Source organism: Notothenia rossii (genome assembly GCF_949606895.1).
Source record: "Notothenia rossii genome assembly, chromosome: 11".
Lineage (NCBI taxonomy): Eukaryota > Metazoa > Chordata > Actinopteri > Perciformes > Nototheniidae > Notothenia > Notothenia rossii.
In genome coordinates this window covers 25,007,236-25,031,285 of record NC_136910.1, presented here as the reverse complement: position 1 = coordinate 25,031,285, position 24,050 = coordinate 25,007,236, and the positions used below count along the sequence as shown (strand labels likewise).

Sequence of the window (24,050 nt, the reverse complement as noted above, 5' to 3'; positions counted from 1 at the left end):
CTAGCATTCCATTGCAGAATGAGAAAAACCATTAAACTATTCACTAATCTGTGCATTTTCATTATTGGTGGCTAGCATATACTGTATCATTTCAACGGTTATATCCTTTATCCCCAAAAATGTACCTGCTGCCTCCACTATTGTTTTCAGTCTTGACCTCTTTTTTGTTTGTTGTAAAGCAACATTCACCACTTTTCCAATAAAGGCCACACATTTGTTCTTATTAACAATCAATGCATCCTCTCCTATCACACACTGATGTGAACACTTTGTGAAGCTTTCCTTTGCCTGTGGGAGTTTGGGAAAATCTTTTGAAGAGAACGTACTTGCTGCTACTTGGGATTTCCTAGCTATGTTTAGTGAAACCTTTTCTGTTGCTTCAGCATATGAGACTTTATTTTGCGCTTTGTATCTCTGCACCTCCTTGGCCTTTTTCTGCACTTCGCAGCCCTGATACGCAGCACTATGTTCCCCACCACAGTTACAACATTTCACCTTAGCACCTGCAGTACAACTACCATATTCATGTTCCCCCGCACATGTTGGACACCTGGGTTGCATTCCGATAATCCAAAAATCAGCTCCTAAATTCTAACCCTATCTCCTATTCCTTGACCTCTGAGTGAAACGTCACGGGGTTAAGGGATAGTGGATAGGAGAATTCGAAAGGACTTAGGAGAAGAGACTGCGGTACTTTAGAGAATCCGAATGCACTTTCACTCTCTGACGTGTTTATGATGCGCCAGCGGACTTCATTGTGTGCGTCTGCTGCTATGGTGAAATTTTTGGAAACTACAGTGTTCTATACAACGGACTACAACATGGATGTATAATAAGAACGAGGGACTACTGTAAACTAATCTAGAGACTCTGCAACGTGCTCTGATGCTGTTGTTTTATGCTTTATGAACGTGGACAACAGAGAAACATATTCTTCATGACCAAAGTGGTAATTGAAATAAAAAAGGAAAGTGACATTTATGCTCATCACCCTTTCCCTCCGGTCCACATTAATACAAATGATCCCAATACGTATGATTGTATGAAAATATCTTAAAATAAATACAAATGTATTTATTATAAACGTTAGTCCTTAACATCTATCACTGTGTATATCACCATTCAAACTTCTTTTAAAAGTTGAACAAACTCCACACAGCTCAGTGAAATGTTTACTTTATTTGATCATTTCAGTAAAAACTAACGTTCATATTTCTCTTTTTATTATAATACTGATGAACGTTCAAAACAAAGCACTTTGGCAAGTTACCACATACATTTTAAAATGCTTAATAAGCACCGTAACTTTCATAATAATAATAATAATAATAAAAGGGATTTATAAAGCACTTTTCTAGACCCAAAGACACTTTACATTACGAGTAAGGTCAACAAACAAAACAAGAACAAAAACACAAACAAAAAAAACAAAAAAACAAAACAGAAAAGCAGTCGGGAGGATGTTGGTTCAGAGGGGGGAGGGGCGGGTTTAAGGATAAGCAGAGTTGAAGAGGTGGGTTTTGAGACTGGAACAGGGTGAGGGAATCAGACTCACGGAGGTCTTGGGGGAGGGAGTTCCAGAGCTTCGGGGCTGCCACAGAGAAGGCTCTGTCCCCGAAGCTCCGGAGTTTGGCCTTGGGGATTGAGAGCAAACCGGCTGAGGGGGATCTGAGGGACCGGGGTGGTTGGTAGAGGATGAGGAGGTCAGTGAGGTAGGGGGGGGGGGCAGATGGTGGAGGGCTTTATAGGTGAGGACCAGGAGTTTGTAGTGAATGCGGTGTGAGACGGGGAGCCAGTGGAGTTCTTTGAGGACCGGGATGATGTGATGCCATGATTTGGTGTGGGTGAGGAGTCTGGCGGCTGCGTTCTGGACACGCTGGAGTCTGTTGAGGGATGTTGTGCTGATGCCGAAGAGGAGTGAGTTGCAATAGTCAAGGCGGGATATAACTTCTCCTTCAAAATCGTTTGTTTCCGTGAACGGCCGACTGTTGTGTGACGGCAAATGCTGCGGCTGCAAGGCATTGTGGGGCAGAATTTTCTCCTCTCCTTCCGGTAAGGGAGGTCCAGTGGTTCCTAAGCTAAAGGAGGTTATAAAGGAAGTTTGAAACCTCCTTTCCTTTCATTTGGAGAATTGGAACGGCACTTAACATGGCTGCCACTGACGTACTTCCGGGTCATTTCACTTGGTTAGGAAGGTTCCTAAGCTAACTAGACTATTGGAACGCAACCCTGGGCTTAGTTGCTTTGCACTTGTCTGCCACATGCCCAAACCTTTGGTATTTAAAGCACCACAGAGGTTTAGGGATGAATTCTCTTACTGGAAAGCTCATGCAACCGATCATTATCTTCTGTTGTATTGTTTCTTCAAACTGAAGAAGAACAGACAAACTATCCACTATCTTACCCTGATACCTAGTAGGAAGACGCTTAATTACAGAAACTTTTCCCCCTTTAATTTCTTTCTTGAGTTCTTCTATGCCGATTTCTATGGGAACTCCACTTATAACTCCAAGTATTTTCCGATTTGCTTCAGGAACATGGAATTTAATTCGAACTTCATTCAGGGTCTTCATTTTCAGTAACTTTTCCTGTTGTTTTGCATTCATCAATTCAACCAACATCCGTCCTTTGCTCAGAAATCTTGCTTGCTTTATCAATCCAATTTCTTTGTGAATCGCTTTAGTCAAGGCCACTGGATGTAGCTTAGCTGCAGATTGCTCACCAAACTCCACGATCACTTTCCACTCTTCATTCTCAATCCTTTTCTTTACTTTCTTCAATTCATTCTGCGAATCAGATTTCCTAAGACTTTCACTTGACATGTCTATCTTCTTTCTTGAAGACTTTTTCCTTACTTCATTCCACCCTCCTTCTCCTTCAGATGCACTTTCCATATCCTCTCCTCCAGGACTCAAAGACGCCATTCCACCAGCTGCTCTCAATCTCGCAATCACGTCAACGTTCACTCCAATCTCCGTCTACTATCGCAATGTACACTCACGTTTTTGGCCCCTCACGTGCTGTTTACGCAAGCCTCTCTCCTTGACGTAAGTGTTGAGCGGGGTTTACTAACTCCCCCTCGATTCTATTGGCTCTAAAGTTTCAAGAAAGGTGTCAATCACCCAAATCGACCAATGGGTTCCAGAGATAGGATCCTGCGTAGTGTGAATAATGCCAGCAGCGGCTGCTTTGCGCACATGACGCAGCAGCAGAGCCAGCCGCACAACCGCTCCAGCACAGCAGCAACGAACACAGCCAACATAGAACACAGCGAACAGAGAACACAGAGACAACAGCAGGCAACCCTGATTATGAACTTCAGGAAAGGTATGTACTCTCTCTGTTTGTATATATTAGTTGTGTATTTGGTGTAATCTATCAACCCAGTCTCACGGCATTTCGTGTTCACCAACACGATTTCTAATCTATTGGTTCGTGTTCACCAACACGATTTTCCCCTTTTTTTCCTGTTGCACAGCACGATTTTAAAAGCAATGTATTTCTATTGGTAGTCTTTCCCCTTTTTTTTCGTGTTGCACAGCACGATTTTAAAAGCAATGTATTTCTGTTGGTAGTCTCACGGCATTACGTGTTATAGGAAGACCGGAAGCTGTGTGGTTCATAAAAACATGTTCTTACTCAATATCAAGCCACAATTATTGCTTTTATTTAAAATCGTATCATTTCGGACTTTTGTTGCTGTCTGTGAGGAAAATAAATGGGGCTAATTTTTCCTTCTAATTTGTTATTCTTTTCAAAATAACACACTGTTATTTAGTCAACAATAAAACACAATTATCCTTGTTTTTATTTATTTGTTTAATTCTATAATCTCGGGCTTTTTTGCCGTCCTTCAGGAACTGAATTTCAAAATAAAAATAACCGGAAACAGACGTAGGCCTATAAGGGACATTTCGAGCATCATCGAGTTTAGGATGGCCGAAGACACTACACTACCCATAATCCCCAGCTATCGTTTAAGACTACTGTCCCCGTGATTAAACTTCAAATCGGGATTGGATATTGGAGTGGCAGTGCGCCAAGGTTACGGAATCGAAACTGGATTGAACGCCGCCCCCGCCCAACAATTAGAAGTTGCCAGTATAGAGAACCGCAGTGACGCGTCGTAAAACCCGGAAGTAAACTTCTTCCGGTTCCTTTGTCAAAAACCAATGCAAATCCTCCATAGGAATTTGGAAAATAGCTCGAAATAAGGTCTGTGGTTGACACACATTTAAGAGAGGGATCACGTTTTGTTCAACTGGATAATCTCCACATGTCAACCCTACTTTTATAATTTTTTAATCATAAATCTAGTCGCCAGAAGCAAAATGCTAACGTTATGCTATAAACGAACTACAAGCCAGTACAGCAGCAGGGTCGCACGACTTCAATGTCACGCCAACTTAAGATCGTTTCAACTGACTTGCACTGAAACTGCACTTTGAACACTTTAAATATATTAACATTTTAAACTGTATACCCCAGTTATCTAGGCCCTTTTTGTTTTGTTTTATGTATACATGTCACCAGGGGCGGAGCTTCCTACAGGCAATATAGGCGGTTGCCTAGAGCGCCACCCAGAGGGGGGCGCCAAAAATTGCAACAAAAAAAAAAAATTTTTTTTTTTTTTTTTTTTTTTTTTTGCTTGGCGCAGTTTTGGCGCCCCCCCTCTATATCTGCAACCATTATTCTTACATAAAAAAAAAATTCTAACATAAGGGAAAATGAGCCAAAAATCTAAAACGGTCGGTCGGAGAGCCTCGGCTTTAGGTGTTCACAGTCAGAACATGCTAGAGCGCTGTGCATTGATGGGTATCGGTCAAGTGTTTATCAAATTGAGCGTTGAGGAAAGAAAGACTAACGTTAGAGAACTATGAAGAGGCAAAAGCCATCTGGGGCGCAGTATAAAAACAGAAGAAAAGAAGAAGAAGAGAAACGTGCCAAGGTGAAAGGTATGCAATTTTGATTTTATTGTCAACATTAGCGAATGGATCATGTAATCTTGCTAGTTAGCTAAGCCAACGTTAGCTAGCCAGCGTTTGTTATTGCCATTCAGTCGAAACTGTCATAAGGCTATTTTCTTTGTGTCATGAAATAGAAATATTAGTAATAAAAACAATGTTAGTTTTGGTGTAGCGAGCTAGCCAGTGTGGTGGAATGTTAGTTAGTTGGTAACGTTAGCTAACGTTAAGTTTACCTCAGAAAGCACATTGACTATCCGAGTCAAACATTTGCCAAATTCAACCCTGTCATAATGTGCGCTAACGTTAGCTAACTAGCTCAGTGGTTCTCAACTCCAGTCCTGTTGAATGTTTTCGTTCCAACCCAGAACTAACACACCTGATTCAACTGTTCTAATAAGATAGGCATAGCTCTTGATTAGTTGAATCAGACCTGTCAGGCTGTCCTAATGCTTACTAACTAAATAATAGCTACATTTAACAAATGGAAATGATTCAATGTTGATAATACACATTTTGTTATATCATTTTAGATTCACTTTTAAAATATCTGGGACCATCTGCTGCATCAGTTGACAAGGAACCGCCATGCACCTCAGCTGTGCCGGCTTCCTCAGGTGAGTGCAATGTGTCAATAGATGTTCCTGATGATAAATAATTTAATGTGAAATCCAGTCAATATATTTGCTCTTGTGTGTTCTTTCTATATTTATAGACCTAGAACCACATGAAGGAACGTCAGAACAGCAAGCTGCTCATCCTGATGAGATGACCACTGATTCCACCCTGCCACTGACCACTGTGTCTGTTTGTTCTGGTGAATACAATATGTCAATAGATGTTCCTGATGTGATGATAAATAATTGAATGTAAAAATGACTGTCGTGCCATTTCTAATCCAGCCAATATATTTGCTCTTGTGTGTTCTCTATATATGTATAGGCCCAGAACCACTGCAAGGAACGTCAGAACAGCCTGCTGCATCTCATCCTGATTGCACCACAGATTCCACCCATACACTCTTCTCAGGTGTGTGCCTTATGAATGTAAAGATGTTTAGCTATAAACCTAATTGTCCTCATGCTTTCAAATAATTGCTTTCTGTTTTTATTTACATTTTACACACTGTCCCAACCTTTTTGGAATTGGGGTTGTGTGGTGTGTGTGTGTGTGTGTGTGTGTGTGTGTGTGTGTGTGTGTGTGTGTGTGTGTGTGTGTGTGTGTGTGTGTGTGTGTGTGTGTGTGTGTGTGTGTGTGTGTGTGTGTGTGTGTGTGTGTGTGTGTGTGTGTGTGTGTGTGTGTGTGTAGATATTGTGAATATGAGGTGAGAAAATGTGCTTCACATGCCCTCCAGATGCAGCAAAGACAGACGATCCACTACCAACCGATCCTGCTGACTGCCCTTCACATCTCACAGACACAATGAGGACAGAGTTTGTTCGGAGAGGACCATATCAGATAACACCTGATTTCATTTTCCCAAGGAGAGATGATGGGAGAAGTTGCCACCACCAGTACTTCAGCAGGACCTTAGTAAATGGAGAAAGGATCAAAAGAAGTTGGGTGACATATTCAAAAAAGAAGAACAGTCTTTTTTGTTTTTGTTGTCAACTTTTATCTCCAAAACAAATTAATTTAACAAATGCAGGACTGTCGGATTGGAAAAATGCAAGTGCTGCTTTGACCAGCCATGAAAATAGTCCGGAACACCTGAACAATTTGACGTCATGGAAAGAATTGGCAGTTCGATTAAAACAAGGTACAACAATAGACAAACAAGAGCAGGCCCTCCTTGAGGCAGAGAAGAGTCGGTGGAGAGCAGTGCTGACACGACTGGTTGCTATTGTACAGTCTCTGGCAGGGCGAAATATGGCATTGAGAGGAAAGACAGAAATACTCTCCTTCAAATGGAAACTTTTTGAAAAAGGTTGAGCTTTTGGCGCAGTTTGACCCAGTGATGAAAGACCACATCCACAAGATTAAAAGTCAAACATCCCACCACAGCTACTTGGGCAAAACCATTCAGAATGAGTTGATTGAATGCATCAGTGGAAAGATTCTATCAACAATAGTGCAAGAAATAAAGAAATGCAAGTACTTTTCCCTCATTTTAGATTGCACCCCGGATGTTAGCCACACTGAACAGCTGTCAGTAGTCATCAGAATTGTGACACTGGAAGAAGACCCCCAGATTAAAGAGCACTTCATGGGATTCCTAGTAGCAGAGGAGTGCACTGGTGAAAGTTTGTCCGCCCTGATTTTGAAGAGGCTGGAGGAGTTGCAGATTGCCTTTGATGACTGCAGAGGACAGTCATATGACAACGGCGCAAATATGAGAGGGAAGAACAAGGGAGTACAGGCCAGGCTACTGCAGTTGAACCCAAGAGCTTTGTTTGTGCCTTGTGGGGCACATACACTCAATTTGGTCATTGCTGATGCTGCCAAAAGCTCCAAAGATGCCATATCATTTTTTGGCATTGTGCAGAAGCTATACTGCCTGTTTTCTGCCTCTACACAGAGATGGGCCATCCTCAAGAAACACGTCAACCTTTCACTCAAAATGTGGTCAGAAACCAGATGGGAGAGCAGAGTGAAAGCTGTGGAGCCTCTGCGATATGAAGCCGCAGCTGTGAGAGAGGCACTGCTTGAGGTGAGAAACCAGGCCAAAGACCCAATCATCAGGATTGAAGCCCAGTCTCTGGCAGAAGAAGTGGGGTCATTCCGCTTTTCACTGTGCACAGTGGTCTGGTATGACATGTTAAGTCAAATTCAGCAGGTGAGCAAAGTCCTGCAGTCCCAAACAATGCAAGTGGATGTAGCAGTAAGTCTACTGAAAAAGACTGAAAAAGCTCTCAAATCCTACAGAGCCACAGGCTTTGTGGCTTCACAAACATCAGCCAAGGACATGTGTGAAGACATGAATGTGGATGCAGTCCTTGTGCAAAAGCGGCTGAAGTCAACAAAGAGGCACTTCTCATATGAGTCTCCTGATGAGCCATTGAGGAATGCCTTGCAAAATCTGGAGGTAACGTTCTTTAACGTGGTGGTAGATGCTGCAGTGTCAGCACAAAAGGAGAGGTTTACCACTCTTGAACATGTGCAAGACAAGTTTGGCATTCTGTACAACTTCCCAGACCTGCCACACCAAGAGCTGATGAAGCAAGCAGAGGCACTTGCACACACCTTAAGCCATGGAGGGCAATCTGATTTGGATGGGAAGGAGCTGGCTCAGGAGTTGGAAAATGTACCTGACTTGCCATCAAAGAGCATGACAACTCTTGAGTTGTTGAAATTCATACATACAAAGCAGCTCACCGAAATATATCCCAACTTGTGTATTGCTCTGCGGATCAGTGCAACGCTACCAGTAACAGTAGCTTCAGCCGAGAGGAGTTTTTCCAAATTAAAACTCTTGAAAACATACCTGAGGTCCACCATGGCTCAAGAACGCCTCAGTGGTCTGGCTGTAATCAGTATTAACCATGAGGTTGGTGGTCAGATTTCATATGATGATGTGATTGATGACTTTGCAGTGAGGAAGGCCAGAAGGATTGCACTGCAAATGGAAACCAGTAGGAGCTAATATGTAGGCCAACCTTGTGTGATGATAGGGAGTGGAATGTAAATAGTTCTTGAGACAAAGTGAATTTGTAATTTTTATGTATTTGTTTGTTTATTTAGCATATTATATTTTGATTATTTGACATGTGTAACATATTTTACAATACATAATTTTCTTTTAAAGCAAATGTGCACGTTATTTTATTGTTTGTTATTGTTATTATTATTATTGTTTGTTAGCTAAGTTGTTTGTTTTAATTCTTTAGTGTGCACTTTACATTTCTTCTTAATTTTCTTTGAAAGCAAATTTGCACATTCTTTTATTGTTTGTTATTGATATTATTATTGTTTGTTAGTTAAGTTGTTTATTTGTTTTAATTCTTTAGTGTGCACTTTACATTTATTCTTAGCTCTTGTTCTTGCTTGTAATAAATAAAGCTGCAGTACTTTACTGTATAACTGTTAAGATGTTTTGATATTTTTTTTGGGGGGGGCGCAGTGGTGAAGCTCGCCTAGGGCACCAAATGTGCTAGGTCCGCCCCTGCATGTCACACTGTGGGAAACAATATTTCGAGATTTCTGGATTTATAACACATGTTGAATTTGACAATAAAGCTGAATTTGACTTTCGCGTGCTTGCATATTTTAACAAAGCTTTTCATTTTCGCCACACTGAATTTAACTAGAAGTCATGGCTGTGTCAATTACCAGTCTGATATCGTTTTACAAAGATGACAAGAAGAGTGTAGATAGAGGAGAGAACCACTACAAGTCAGGACACGTAACAGTGCAGCCTAGATGAAGGTGTGCTTACCGCTGTTGTCAGGGCTAGCATGAGGGACAAGGTTTATAGTGTCTGTGAGTAGTGATAGCAAGAGTACCGTTAACCTAGAGTTAATTTATTCACATTAATTGACCTTTCGCAAAGCCACGCCCCTAAATGCCCGTTGTCCAATCATATTCGATCACGTGCGCGGCTCCCTGTGGAAGACCGACAAGCTTAGCGTTCAAATTCATTGCGAAAATGGTGAAGCGTTGTGCTTATGGTCTTTGCAAATCGGATAGCAGATATCCCATAAGCTTAGAGGAGGGGGGGGTGATATTTTACCCATTTCCTAAACCCAAAACCCGAGAGTTTTAGCGGACCTGCAAGTTTCTGGGAGTTTGTTCCAGATATTTGGAGCATAATAACTGAACGCTGCTTCTCTATGTTTAGTTCTGACTCTGGGGACAGAAAGCTGACCCGTCCCTGAAGACCTGAGAGACTTGGATGGTTCATAATTTAGCAGGAGGTCAGAAATGTATTTTGGGACTAAACCATTCAGTGCTTTATAAACAGCAGCAGTATTTTTTAAATCTATTCTTTGACACACAGGAAGCCAGTGTAAAGACTTCAGAACAGGAGTGATGTGATCCTCTTTCTTAGTGTTAGTAAGGACTCGAGCAGCGGTGTTCTGAATCAGCTGCAGCTTTCTAATAGATTTTTTAGTGAGACCTGTGAAGACACCATTGTCCAGTCTACTGAAGATAAAAGCATGGACACGTTTTTCCAAATCCTGCTGTGACATTAGTCTTTTAATCCTAGATATGTTCTTTAGATGATAGTAAGCTGATTTAGTTACTGTTTTAATGTGACTGTTGAAACCAATAACTAATTTAACCCGCTCACAAGAGAGCCCACCTCCGAAGATTCTGACTGGCTGACAGACGCGGGGGCAGGTTTTCAGGAATTTCTTGGCTTCTCTCCCCCGAGCCAGAAGTGGAACACTGCAGCTTGGAAACACTTACTGTTCCTGAAATTATCAAATCTGTTGGGCATCAGGGACCTGAGGCAATTGTGGCAAGCATGGCATTGTCTGAAGAGCAACAGAGGGCAATTCAGGTGGCTACCACTGGTCAGCGAACCAGCCCAAACTGGCATTTGTTCAGGAAAGGAAGGTTGACTGCCAGCAACTTTGGAGCTGTCCTGAGGTCAAAGCGTGTGACTGCTTCCTTTATTGCCAGGGTGCTAGGGCAACAACAGGCCCTTGATGGTGTTTTGTCTGTACAGTGGGGGACTATGAATGAATGTGAGGGCGTCAGGGCATTCACCACTGCAACCCAGATGCAGGTCCATGAGTCAGATTTGTGGCTCTCCCTATCAGGATTGTTGGGGGCATCTCCAGATGGTCTGGTAGGGTCTTCCGCTGTGCTGGAGGTAAAGTGTCCCTACAGAGCCAGGGAAATGACAATTAGTGAAGCATTGCAAATCAAGGGCTTCTGTGTCAGTAAGGAAGGAGAAACATTCAGCCTGCGTGAGGAACATCCTTACTGGCACCAAGTGCAAGGTCAGCTTCACCTCACTGCAAGAAAGAAGAAATGAATTTTATTTAATTTACATTTACTCGCCTTTGCAATGTTGTGGTTGTTAAGAGTGTTAGGTTTCCTGTCAGCTCGTCTGTTGGGAAGATATAAAATATTAGTTTCATGGAAGTACCACCGTCACATATAAGAGCATTAAGACATACAGTACATAGGCTAAAACAAAACATCTAAAGATATAACCTTGCACTTTGATAAGTCTCGTGAACATTTTCACTATTTTGACATTTTTATAGATGAAAATTGAACTAAAGAAATACATGGTAGATTAATCCATATTGAAAATAGGTGTCAGCTGCTACACTAATTATAATAGTTATATTTCTTAATTAATTAATTAAGATAAGATATTACTGTATTGATCCCAATTTGGGAAATGTTTATGTTGCAGCAGCATAACAAGAAAAACAAAATATAAGATATTATATATACAAAAGTATGTGAGGGATGGAATATTAAATTGAATATAAATGTAAAATGTACATGTGATTTTACATCCAAGAGAAGCTATGGAGCAGAGAGTTCTCTGCCAGCCAGAGGTGATTTGTTATTAGTTCAATATGTCAAACTGATTTCCCTGACTACAATCTTTAGTTACATGGTGAAACGTTATGCTGCTTGTACTAATTAGACTTATCATATAAGCCACGCAGGTTTTAATAGGATGTATTCATTATCTTTACTTGTGTTGCGGTCTTTTCAGCAGCGCCATCTCTAAAACGGCGATACAGTCACTACCCATCATTTACATTTCACCGTGACATGGACAAAAATGTAACGTCAGCTTACCTCATGACACGAATCCAGACTCTCCTTTGGAAAACATTGGCCGGGAAACGATAGAACAAGCACGTTTCATGCGAAGACCTGTGGCTGCAACCCGGAGCAAAGCAACAAACCATTGCGTAGCTAACTAGTAGCGCTAGCTTTAGCTAACGAAACGAACTGCCGAGTAAAATTGGAAAACACTGGTAATTAATTATTCTATAATTTGTAAAACTACGGTGTTAAAAACGACAATTTCAAAAATGCAGATTCTAATGGTCAGATATAGATATACAGATACTAAAGATAGGCGGGTACTTGCTTTCAAGCAGAACACAGGGGAAAACAAACTTAGCGGGAGTGTTTACGTGTTTGGCGTAATGACGTAAAACGGCCTCGACAATTTCTGTAGTCCTATTCAGCCACTCGGTAACAACCATCGCTTTTCAGACACGTAAACTCTTCAAAAATCCCCAGTGGGGTCACTGCTGTGTATTTAATGTCGTAGAACAAAACGTGATTTATCTCTTAAATTTGTGTCAACCACAGACCTTATTTCGAGCTATTTTCCAAAACCCTATGGAAAAAATGCATTGCTTTTTGAGGAAGGAACCGGAAGTGCTAAAAATGCTAACTTACTTCCGGGTTTTACGACGCGTCACTGCGGTTCTCTATTAAACACCAATTATTAACCAATTAAATTATGAACCGATTAAACATCTCTCTGACACAGTTTAAACGCATTTCAAGTGGAAGAATTGTTCGTGTCTCGGGAAGCTGGAAGCTGTATTATTTTCAAAAAATAAAAAATATTTTTTTTAACCATAACGGGTACTTTACACAACATTGAGTCAAACTTATCCTTGTTTTATTTATGTTAAATTGTTGTTGTCGGTTAATTTTCCATTTTATTTATTTTGGTTTAAGATATCATTATTTTTTATTTATTATTATCATGTTAGATGTTTAAACTTTTCTGCATTTTATAAGGCAATATATACTTTTTTGTTTTTGTCCGTAGGCTACTTAGGTTATTAAAGAGTTATCGTGTCAAAATATAGGAAATGTATTAATATTTTATTGTATAATCGGTACAGGAAATTACATCCTTCAGAGCACCACCTATTGGCCAAAGACGCTGCCACCGGCATTGCGATCCATCCTCTGACAAAGTAAGTTGGGTCACTAAACAGGGTGTCCGCGGGGTCTTAAAAAGTATTAAAAGTTGATAAATCAATTTAGCGAAAATTAAGGCTATTAAAAAGTATTAAAAGGCATTTTCCAAGGTATTAAGAAGGTCCACAGCAACGACAACATGAAACACCCTTTAATTTACGGAAACGACATGTCGGGAAACCCCTCAAGGCGGCCCCATGCATAGCGCGCCGTAAAATGCTGCTTATTATTTTAAGTTTCGTTGCTTTGCTCCGCTCTGTGTGTGTGGGGGGGGGGGGAACTAAACGACTACGGTAACGGGTCCCAAGGTGGGTAGACCGGCATACGCAACGCACTGGGGGTCCAACGGCTCCGTGTGTAAGCCCTATATGATCATTTTCTGATAACGATGAAATAGCCCGCTTCCCTCTCCCCACGTCTCCTGCTGCTGCTGGGCTGTCAGGAGAGGGGGAGGAAAACAGAGGCAGTCACCGTTTATTAAATATTCTCATATTATTATACAGAGAACAGAGTCGTTATCAATTTGTTTTAAAGCTCAATAAATAACAAAGAAGACCTCTGACCGGCACTTTTCTAATTTTGTACGGAAGATTTCAACTTTAACGGACATGTTGACCGGCGGAATTTTTTTTTAACGGAAACTCTGCCGCACGGTCCCCTCGTTCCTTGGAAGAGGTGGGTGTTTTTCATCTGCTGGTGGACTACCTGAGAGATACAGCAGGAGAACACGCCGTCCACCGCGGAGAATAAACAGAAGGGCAACCATGGCAACCATTCTCTTCTTCGCTGCTTTTGGTGTATTTCGGGCGGCAGCAGTGCCATTTACAGGCCTGACATATGTACTACATCGTTTCCAGCATTTCCAGCGGTCTAGTGTGAACGGACACGTAATGAATCGAATGCGTGTGAACGGAAGCCTTTTTTGCGCTTGCTTATGCGTTTTACCGTATGCGTCCTCGTGGGGCCGGGGTCTAAGCCAAACTATATCCGGTCACAAACATCTGCTATTTTAAAGTAAAGTCAACACATATAGACCCTAAATATAGTCTATATTAAGAACGAGAAAAGTCTTAACATATATATCCTTTTTTGTAAACATATGACAAATGTGTGAGGGTGATGACGTCAGACCATCGTCCTATGTGCCAGGGCTTAGCCCCGGACAGCCCCAGCCCAATTTAACCCCTGGGTATTTGTGAGGGAGCTCCTATATGGCATTACCCCGCTGAAGCTCACCAAAGTTTAACATATTTCATAGTTCAAAGTTTTGTCAATTGTTTGGTTTATTGGTCAAATACTGGTTTCTAATGGTTTCTGAGGAGTTTTACTGGAATGAAAGAGCAGAGTCTACAGAAGCAAAAAAGCAGCATACTGCATTAAACCTGACCTTCACAGAGAGGTTGAAGTTCATGTGGAGAGGAGGCTTCAGTAGTCTGTCTGCACTCTGTTTAGTTTTTGCTATCTTGTGTTGCCAATGTAAGCAGTTAGAACTCAAAGTTGCGATGAGGTCTTAAAATGTATGGAAAGGGTCTTAAAAGGTATTAAATTTGACTTCAGGATTCCTGCATATACCCTGCTAAAGTCTGATACATGTTTTGCTTAGATTTAATAATTTTTTTTTTTTTTTAAGCCTTTACTCGCATGGTTCATCATACATACCGAACTGTTCTAAGTCTGAGAAATGTTTTCGCCATAATCAGCAAAGCAACATTAATGTGAAATTATTCCTGCGGGCGGCTAGCTAGCTAGCTCACGTTCAACATAAGCTTAAACTAGTTTATCTACATTGAAATCAGCTCATAAGTGGTGTGTGAAAAATATTTGTCTTAATTACGGCTACATACGTCGGTGTTAAAGTGTGAGTTATACGTTATCTTGATCGCTTTTGTTTTACACATGACAGTACTAATGCTGGCCGACATTTTAATATGTTTGCGGGGGAGGGGCATAGTCCATGTGCTTGTTACGCGTAGGAAACAGGAAACACGTAAATGAACTCAGTCTGTCTAAAGTAGTTAAACCGTCACAATGTGCATTTTAAAAAAGCTAGTTTCACTACATAATTCACTTTTTCTGTTCTCTCCTGCAGCTCCCGTACCCACACCACAAACCCATACACTGATCTACACCATCATAAAACCAACGGCAGTTTTAAGAGCCAAACTCAACCTATCTCTCTGTCTATCTGCCTACCTTTCTTATAGTTATTGTCTATCTTTTTCTATCATTCATTATCTATTTCTTCATCTATCCATCTCAATCTTACAATCTGTCTCTCTATCTCTGTTTGTCTCATACAGCAGCTGTTGCATATCTGTTGTCTGTCTGGCTGGCTGGCTGGCTGGCTGGCTGTGTTGCAATGGCAACAAAACACAACCCAGACCCCAATAATCCCACATCCAAAGAAGGGAAACGCATGGCTCTTGAGCTGAAGCATGAACACATGCTAGCTGAAGCTAAGGTTGGTGTTTTAACCCATGACCTCATTCATTTCCCACTTGAATTTGGCACTATCTGTTCTGTTATCCAAAAAATTCTGAACAGGCCAAGAGTAACCGGATTTTGGATCAATGTATAGGGCCTTTGCAAAACGGTTCATCATTACAACATGGGGGGCAGAGGCTTACTAAATAAAGCTTGTTCAACTTGTTTTACTTCATTAGTTGTATATGTTTGGAAAAACTTGAAGCAAAAATATTCTTCAAGTGAATGAATTTACTTTTATTTGTCCACTGGCATATGGTATCAGTTTATCAGCAACATCAACCTTACATGAGTTGTTACTTGGTCACAGAAAGCAGCTGAGGAGAGGAAACGGGCACGCTCTGTCGGAGACACTTTACAGTCCCCTAAAAGGGGCTGTGTTGGACGTGGCAAGCCGAGAGCGAGGCGTGGAGGGCGACGCCAAGGCTCAGCTACAGGTTGAAATCCCAATTATTTTACATTTTTATGAATTTACTAAGTAAATGGTTGGAAAATCGAATTAAAACACAATAATTGCTTGTTGAGGGTCTACAATAATTCCAATATATAAACGCATATTGACACTACAGTCGGAGACATTCCCACTGGTGTCATAAGAACTATGCTTTATTTAATTTCACAAGCTTTTAAACAATAGGTAGATAATACAAATCATCAGTTATCTGTTGTTAACCCTCTGTGTGATGTTTTACAGTCACATCCCCCCCGACTGAGGGCTTCCAGTGTGGAGGTTCTGCGTACTGAACCTTCAGCACAACACGAATTTGGTAAATCACAAAAATGGCTTTAAGTTTAAAACTAAAATCAATTTTTAAATAAATTGTGTTAGTGAGAGAAAATAACCTTATACACAACTGACAGTTCAGGACTCGACCGAGGAATGTAATTCAGTAAAGATATTGGCCAGTTCCATACTGAGCAAAGAAATGATCCTTGATTTTTAGTGTTCATCTTAAATATAGTCATTTACAGTTAAAGTTTCCCATTCTGTTCACAGAAAAGAATATGGAGAGACTCTCTGACATTCTTTCCTCATGTCCTCCTCCTGAGCCTCAAAAAAGCTCTGCCTCATCCTGGTCTTTTCGGCAGCAGAAAGCCTCAGAGCGCTGGAAAGAAGCGAGACCACACCACCTACAATGCCTTCTAGAAAAAGAGGCCGTTGGTCATCCCCTGTGTGGCCTCTGCCACGAGCCGGCTGTTATTAGGTATGATAACATTTACCTTTATTTAAATTACTTTACCTAATTGTAATTTTTCAGTATTAATGCTCAGTGCCGTGCTATTTCAGCTAACATGCATGACTTTTGGGATGTTAGAAAACTGGATACCAAGAGAAAACCCACATGAAAATCAAAGTAATTCTAGGATATTAGAATCATTTTGTATTTCCTCCCAAGGTGTAGAGAGTGTCTCCCCGAGGAGTGGTTCTGTGGAGACTGTGATGTACTTCATCACAAGAACCAGCCACTCCACAACAGGGACAGTTTAATGAATGTTTTTTTTAAACCAATTAGTCCAACAACGTGTGTTGTTAGAGTGGAAGGTGGATATGACACCCATGACCAAGGTATGCTCTCTCAAACTTGCATTTTGATGTTCACATGTCTCTTCGGCCAGCATATAATGGTCATTAGTGCTTTTCTTTTTTTTTTGACAGCTTGCATATTGCCAACTGTGAAGGCACCCAACTGCTCCTGTAGAGGCACAAACGTCACTGTGGTACCAGGCAAACCAGTGATTTTAATCACATCAATGGTAAACAAATATATATATGGATTTCTATTGAATTGTTGTTATATGTTTACTGTTGTGGGCTGAGGCATTGTGCTTCCACTTGGAGTAAAACCTTCATGTAATATCTGTTCATCTTTGACTATTTGTAGATGGAACTGTTGTAAAATGTGTCTTAATTATGTTTATTTACTTGTTCCAAGGGCGTTATGACTTGCATCTGCCACTATATGTCTGTCAAACTTGCCAGCAGCAGTGGACCCCCGACTTGAAAGTCCTCCTTAAGAGTGGATACTGGCCAGCTTCAGTCAGTATTTCCACACTTTACACCTTGGACCTCCTGAGCTCCTTTGAAGAGCTCAAGGTCATCTCTCCGGGATTCTCCAGACAGGCCTTTGCAAAGCTGCTGGAGCATCGCACAAAGTGTGGAGGAAGAGTAAGTGTAAATATTCTTTACCATATTATACATTATAACAAATAGACAAAATCACAGCAATATATGTAATTATCTTCCAGTCTGGACCTGTCAACGGAGATGCACTGCAGCGCAGCTTTCTGGAGTTCTCCTATGCCTCGTATGAGGAAGACCAGCTCTGCTGTGGTGGTCCTTTCAGCTGCCCTGCCTGCACGCCGGAGATGTTGGCTGTTTCTGCCGATGGAAACAGGAAGCTGTATCGCTTTCGGCGAAGTGGAAGGTGCTGTTTTTACAATGTTGTTATTTAACTTTTTTGATTACTGTTTATATTTCATGGATATATTTGCTAATCTTTTTTTCCTCAGTTCTGATGGCAGCGCCTTTTTTAATGGGCTCTTTGTAGCAGAAGACAGCGCGGTGGCTGCATTTGTCGACAAAATACAGAGATCACTGAAAAATGCAAGTTTTTATTCGTCATTTTACCTTATAGGTATATCACAAAAATAGCCATGTATATATCCGACCCTGACTTTCTTCAAATTCAGCTACTTCTCCTTACCATCTACTCCAAAATCAGATAATTACAACAAATGGTGTAGATCGTGATTCCATTGCTTTTAACTGATTTGTCATGATTTAATGTGTGTCTTAGACCCAGGGAAGAGGCACATGTGGGGACTCCCAGTGGACAGCAGCGAGGGAGACGTCAAGGAGGGCTTCAAAGCTGGATGAAGAAGGGATGGAGGTGGCTGTATGTTGCCATGGGTTTCTTTTGAAGGCCTTAAATATGTACAGGGGGGAGATATTCGCCTACCCCCTGTATCTTCAAAAGGAACTCATGCCAGCCAAAGCCAAGTTCTTCGCCATGGATGTGGCTTGCAAGTACTGGCCGTACATGGAGAAAGCTGCAAGTGTCCTTCCTGCTCTCCAGGAGCTGACCACCATGAAGCCATTCCTCAGTGTATTGCATGCTCGAGCCCATGCTACCAAATGCGAGGTATGTGAAATATTTTTGTATCACGTACATTTATATTTTTTATATTTATAATACTGAAGTAGTAAATATCTAAGCTATACTTTTTAGTATTGTAGTATGTAGCCTCTTTGCACAACAATTCCAGCAACCTTTTACCATCAGATTATATGGAGTGGGAAGAACCAGGAGGGAGCAGGGATGACCGCTGGGGAAGAGGTGGAGCAGGTCAACAGCTACCTGTCCCGTTGTGCCCTGACAACAAAATACATGTCCATAGCAGGTTAGTGGAAGGTTTTGCCCTATTATTGCATACTTTTTTAGATGACACATCATAACCTCATTATTGCTTTCAAAAGTACGACTGGACATGCTCACAGTGCATGCAATGGGATGGAACAGGAAAAAAGGTGACTCCCTTCATCAGGCACTTTCCACAAGATATGTGAAGGTGAGCCTCCTATTAAAGGTGTTGTTGTGTCCTTTGTCATTTGCACATGGCTTGTTGTTAATCATAGCAAGTTTTAATCTTGATAAATGTCCATCGTCTACTGTTTATCAGACTAGTAAGAGGCTCCTGGAAGAGACTGCAAGTCTTGAGGAACTCAAGACGGAGCTACATTGTGTCTCAGATGACATGGTGTCGACGTGGATTTCCGACGTGAAGGAATGGGCATCTGGTAAGCACGACGAGATAACACCAGCTACATATCATTGTCCATGACTGTTTGAATTTACAGATTTGATCCTAAAGAGCAGCCAATTTTAAGGCAATAAGGCTGATTTTTCATGCCACGTAATGGGACCCTCACTGGATTTCAGTAGACAGGGACATAATCTTCAAGCAATAGCAAGCCAACTATGTGTCCATGTTTATCTCTGATATGTTCCAGTTTCCATAGTTGTACCATCAATTTGTGTTAAAAGGTGTTAAATATGTTGCACAACTTTGTTTCTCAAAACCGTTACGTGTTGTGTAACAGTACATTTTACTGCCAATATTATTTCTACAGGAACATCGGAAACATCGGGTACTTCTGAAGACATTCTTCAAACAGCACTGCAGCAAAGCATTGAGGGGCTTTACCTAAGTGTGAGGCAGCGGAAGCAATCCCTTTACCGACAGAATGGTATAACAATATAATGTTTTAGGTTGCAGATTCAACCTACTGAATTATATATATGCACTTGCAAATATAGTTCGTCACATATCCCTATCCCACTATTTCATGTCTTTTTCAGACAGCAGCAAGCTCCGCCATCGACTTCGAAGGAAGCTTGCAGACGACAAAAAGCGCCTTAATCAGGAGGTACTGAAGTACAACCAGCTGGTACACGACTCTGCCAGAGGCGTAGATGTTGCTGCGGTGGAGCATTCCCTCTCTGGAGGGAGCATCATGTCCGCGCTGTGGCCGTGGGAAGTTCATGGCATGGGTCATTTTTCAGATATTTCATAATAATTAATTTGAAGTTCTGTTATATGAAGGTATACCTTGCTGAGTTATGCTACATATCATGTAGAGTGTTAGAACGTTCATTTAGTTTAAGGGTATATCTTAAGTTTTCTTATTGTGTATACATTTGATTATTTTGAAAGTACATGTTTGGAGTTTTAAACATATTGTTATGCTATAATGAAAATGTGATTCATGTATATACATAACTGTGATTGGATTTTAGCTAACGTTACAGACAAGAAAAAGATACTTGATCAAGTCATGCTTACACGGAGACCGCAAGAGGAGAAAGGCATCCTATTGTGGGAGATGGCGCAGCATTGCACATGGTTGCAGAACATGGCAGTTGCTCTAAAAAATATGGTGGCTGAGGAAGGTAAGTTGAAAGCAAAACTTAACCTACTTTGTAACGTATGAGTTTTAACACTAGAACCGCCAACGGGTAAATTTGACCAGCAGCTGTTCTTTGATTGTATGTAACTTTTGTTCAATAACATATTAAAGTCTCCCATTCCGTGACTTTTCCTGAAAGTGTGTTATATAGCACCCTCTGTTGTTAAAAATTGTCAATATGAAGTCAGATTGAAAAAATCGCCAAAAAAAATGCCATTTATACCTATATCCGCCAGCGGGTAATATTTACCTCATAGAAAATGCAGCGTAAACATGACGTGTTGCTATAGCAATGCCTTTTGTCTACTGCGGTTCCTTATAGATAGATAGATATATTGATAGATGGATAGAGAGAGAGATGGACAGATAGATGGTTAAAGATAGTGTAACATCTTGGAGAATAAGAGATCTTGGATGACTGAGCTCACGTTGAGGACGTAATGCATGTGTGCAGGTTACGTGCCGGTTGAAGAAAGATGGACACTCGGAATGAGAGAAGTAGTCCGCGTCGTCTATTTATGTAGACAATTATATGTTCATAGAACAGAACATTACAGATATATCGATAGAGAGAGATAGAGAGATTTGTACCTAAACAAAACACAAGTCTAACACCAAGCATTTAAATCAGCACTCTTAGCGATATTTTAAACTTCATGCTATCTGCACAACCTATATCATATGAAAAGCTGAGAGTCAACTAATTCTATTGGTATAAGTTTCATCCCTGTGCGATCAAAACTCACTGTTCTGTATGATAAATAAAAGAACATCGTACCTTGAAAATCTATAGCGGGTACATTTTACCCGTTGGCGGTTTTAGGTATACAGCGACCTCTGGTGGTTCTAGTGTTAAAGGAAAAAAAGTCAGCCCAAATCATTCTTGGTCACAGAAATTGGATGGAGTATAATGGCCTTTGCCCATTCGACCCGGCCATTTTAGTGTCAAGTCCCTTGACAGTGACAATCATCTTTATATGTACATGGGAGAGAATATACTCCATTGAAGTGCTCTGGCCTCGCGAAGCAATCTAACTTTATAGTATGTCCATATAACAATATTTTGTGTATTTTCAGATGTAGACGAGGGGAATGGAGGACTTGGGTGCGCCCTAAGAAGGAAGCATGCTGAGGCGTTGGAGAGGTTGCAGGTGGTACTGCAGCAGTACAAGACTGCTTTAGGTCCTGATGCTTGTTTCCTTCAACATGAAGAGGAAAGTCAAAGTGGCCTAAGCAGTCCAGACACCAGTGAAGATGAAGAAGGAAACATAATTTAGGTAATTTACTTATGAATGAATGTACAGTATCTTTGATTTAGCCTCAACCTAGACATGTTGCTGTTACTTTTGTATTCATTAATGCTAAACATACATTGTGTATTCAAAAACCTCAAATGTGGTTTCTGATCTGCCCCTCTTTTTTGTTTCTCTGTATTTCCCCAGATTGCTGCTGCTCTCAAGCACGAATATCCGCCAAGACTTGATGTGCTATCAGAAATGTAAATACTTTACTGACTTTATATTTAGAGATTGTATTCATACTCCTCAATGGAAGATCACCCTTGAATATGTTGACCATATGACTTTTCCTTATGCCGCAGCATCAGGCCAAACATTTCACTTGTACACAACTTAAATTGTATTGAAGAAAATGCTCAGCGTCCCTGGAATGCATCCTGAGCAATGAACCATTCACTTTTGATCCCTTTTGAAACACTAGAATGTAAATTCCTAAATCTCCAAGTATATCTTGCTGGTTAGTTACCATACAACTTGGTGAGCACATCATTGTCCAAGAGCAGGAGGTCTTTCCCTTTTTTCCCAGAACGGGATGCCTATGCATTATTATTTTCGATCTCTTATAGGATTTACCTGTCATTAACTTTATATGACTGCACCTGTTACACCGCAGGCCAATAACAGCTTTCCTCTAATTGTTCATTTTTGTTTCTTTTGCGTTACTTGCTTTAATTGCTTTGTCAGTTATATTTCCTTTTTGGTCTCCAGCTATTAACCTGATTGATTGAAGTACTTCAATCAACATGTACAATGCACAGTCTTTTAGGATGTATAATTAGGGACATTGAGATAAACAACAAATAGTTTATTTGGTGAATCACCTCATTGTTGTTCTCAAAACCAAATAATACATTGTTATAAATTGTTATATTTGATTTACACATAGAATGTACATGTCTAATATACATAGTTAAATCATAAAAAAATGGTTGTGTTGTATGATTTCTTAATACTGTATGTTATAACCGTTTGCATAACTTGATTTTATGTTCTGTTGTCCATGCTTTTCATGTTAGACTAACCCCAACGCTCTAGAGTCAAGACATACACGCTTATGGTGGCCTTTTACTTGTATTGTGGTGAAACACATAAGTAAACCATTGCCAGAGAGGACCATTATATTGTTTTAAAAACAATGTTATTGATGTGGTTGGTTGATGAATAAATATAAATTAAGCATACGTCTGTGGTACTTTTTGTTGTTTACATCACACTGCATTATAATGCGTTTGGAAATAAATTCATTTAGAAGTAACAATATGGGTTAGCACTTGAATATTTTTGGAAAGAGATGATCCTCATCCGGAACACTGGTTGTTGGTTTAAGATAAGATAGAACTTTATTGATCCCAATTTGGGAAATCTTTGTGTTGCAGAAGCATTAAAACACATGGCATTATACAATACAAATAAAAAGACAAGAAATAAAGAAGAAATTATACATGCTGAATTTACAAATGAGCAATAACAAGATACGCAAGGTATTATATTTACATAACTATGTGACAGATGGAATATTAAATATTACACTGAATATGTCAAATGTACAGTGAAGAGAAACTAAGGAGCAGAGAGTTCTCTTCCAACCAGAGGTGATTTGTTGTACAGCAACACGTTCTCACTCCCAACCCGTCACATGTTGACTGACGGTCAGGGCCCCTCCCCGTCACCGACTTGCATAGAGCTCCCTGAACGTTGGTAATAGACACGTTGGGATCGCGGCGAAATGCTCTCCGCAGATCCATTCTCACAGCGTTTATCAACCTTTTTCTTACTCAATATCAAGCCACACTTATTGTTTTTACTTCTTTATTTTAATTGAATAATGTAGGACTTTTGTTGCCGTCAGTTATGGGGAGAGTAGGGGCTCAGAATACTGAAATCTGTATTGTTTCATTGTTTTTTACTTCTAATTTTGTATTCTTTTCTAAACCACACACTGTTATTTACTCAACACATAAGTATCCTTGTGTGTATTTATTTGTTTGATTAATAAACACAAGTTGGAGTCCGTCAGGACCGAGGGTCGGAGCAGCTCATTTGCTTTAGAGAATTTTACACCCGGAAGTAAGTATTCTCTCCGCTTCGCTTGACAAACCCAGCGCCATATAGATAGAAGAGTTACGACAGCGGAAGTCCAAAAACGGTTATCGTCACGTGGTTCATGCAGACGAGGATTGTTCCCCGGAAGTTCACGGCGGGCAATGTGAATGCATTGATAACAGGAGATAGAACTTCAACTTTTGGTAATTATTAGTGAATAAAGGTTTTGATTTGCAATATTTATACAACAAATTGATGTGTATGTATTTACATCAATATGTTTTAAAAAAATAAAATAGAATTTGCTAATATTAAGTGATAATATTAGGATTAATGTGAACAACTAGTTTACATGTTAGGCTAACAGTGCCTTGGTTAAAGAGCCTGTTGCTGTTTATTTTTAGCTTTGAATTCTTTAAAACCAATATT

At 40.5% G+C, this 24,050-nt stretch overlaps 3 protein-coding genes across 8 annotated transcripts; all 3 read left to right on the top strand.

The window, feature by feature from the left end:
- Positions 1-1,367: 1,367 nt before the first annotated feature.
- LOC307025429 (uncharacterized protein) lies at positions 1,368-17,384 on the top strand. Of its 3 annotated transcripts, XM_079660091.1 has the most exons (7): positions 3,011-3,327; positions 15,128-15,288; positions 15,622-15,748; positions 16,309-16,516; positions 16,709-16,878; positions 16,969-17,066; positions 17,246-17,384. In XM_079660091.1, exons 1-7 carry the CDS (start codon positions 3,135-3,137, stop codon positions 17,312-17,314), a joined length of 1,026 nt encoding a protein of 341 aa, XP_079516217.1. In that variant the 5' UTR covers positions 3,011-3,134; the 3' UTR covers positions 17,315-17,384. The 3 variants fall into 3 exon arrangements, 2 of the variants coding, with proteins under 2 accessions (XP_079516218.1, XP_079516217.1); XR_013804157.1 differs by lacking the exon at positions 16,709-16,878 and having other exon boundaries at positions 1,368-3,327; positions 17,246-17,269; XM_079660092.1 differs by lacking the exons at positions 16,309-16,516; positions 16,709-16,878; positions 16,969-17,066; positions 17,246-17,384 and adding an exon at positions 16,006-16,078 and having other exon boundaries at positions 1,368-3,327.
- LOC307024962 (zinc finger MYM-type protein 1-like) lies at positions 3,787-9,059 on the top strand. 4 transcript variants are annotated; one of them, XM_079659492.1, is made up of 5 exons: positions 3,787-4,955; positions 5,498-5,581; positions 5,680-5,781; positions 5,907-5,993; positions 6,319-9,059. In XM_079659492.1, exon 5 carries the CDS (start codon positions 6,922-6,924, stop codon positions 8,545-8,547), a length of 1,626 nt encoding a protein of 541 aa, XP_079515618.1. In that variant the 5' UTR covers positions 3,787-4,955; positions 5,498-5,581; positions 5,680-5,781; positions 5,907-5,993; positions 6,319-6,921; the 3' UTR covers positions 8,548-9,059. The 4 variants fall into 4 exon arrangements, with proteins under 4 accessions (XP_079515618.1, XP_079515617.1, XP_079515616.1 ...); XM_079659491.1 differs by having other exon boundaries at positions 5,498-5,781; XM_079659490.1 differs by lacking the exon at positions 3,787-4,955 and having other exon boundaries at positions 4,982-5,581.
- LOC307025428 (uncharacterized protein) lies at positions 17,325-22,759 on the top strand. Its single transcript, XM_079660090.1, has 11 exons — positions 17,325-17,478; positions 17,559-17,737; positions 17,823-17,916; positions 18,110-18,454; positions 18,596-18,713; positions 18,790-18,881; positions 18,993-19,110; positions 19,444-19,560; positions 19,673-20,263; positions 21,358-21,557; positions 21,723-22,759. Exons 2-9 carry the CDS (start codon positions 17,679-17,681, stop codon positions 19,885-19,887), a joined length of 1,158 nt encoding a protein of 385 aa, XP_079516216.1. The 5' UTR covers positions 17,325-17,478; positions 17,559-17,678; the 3' UTR covers positions 19,888-20,263; positions 21,358-21,557; positions 21,723-22,759.
- Positions 22,760-24,050: the final 1,291 nt, after the last annotated feature.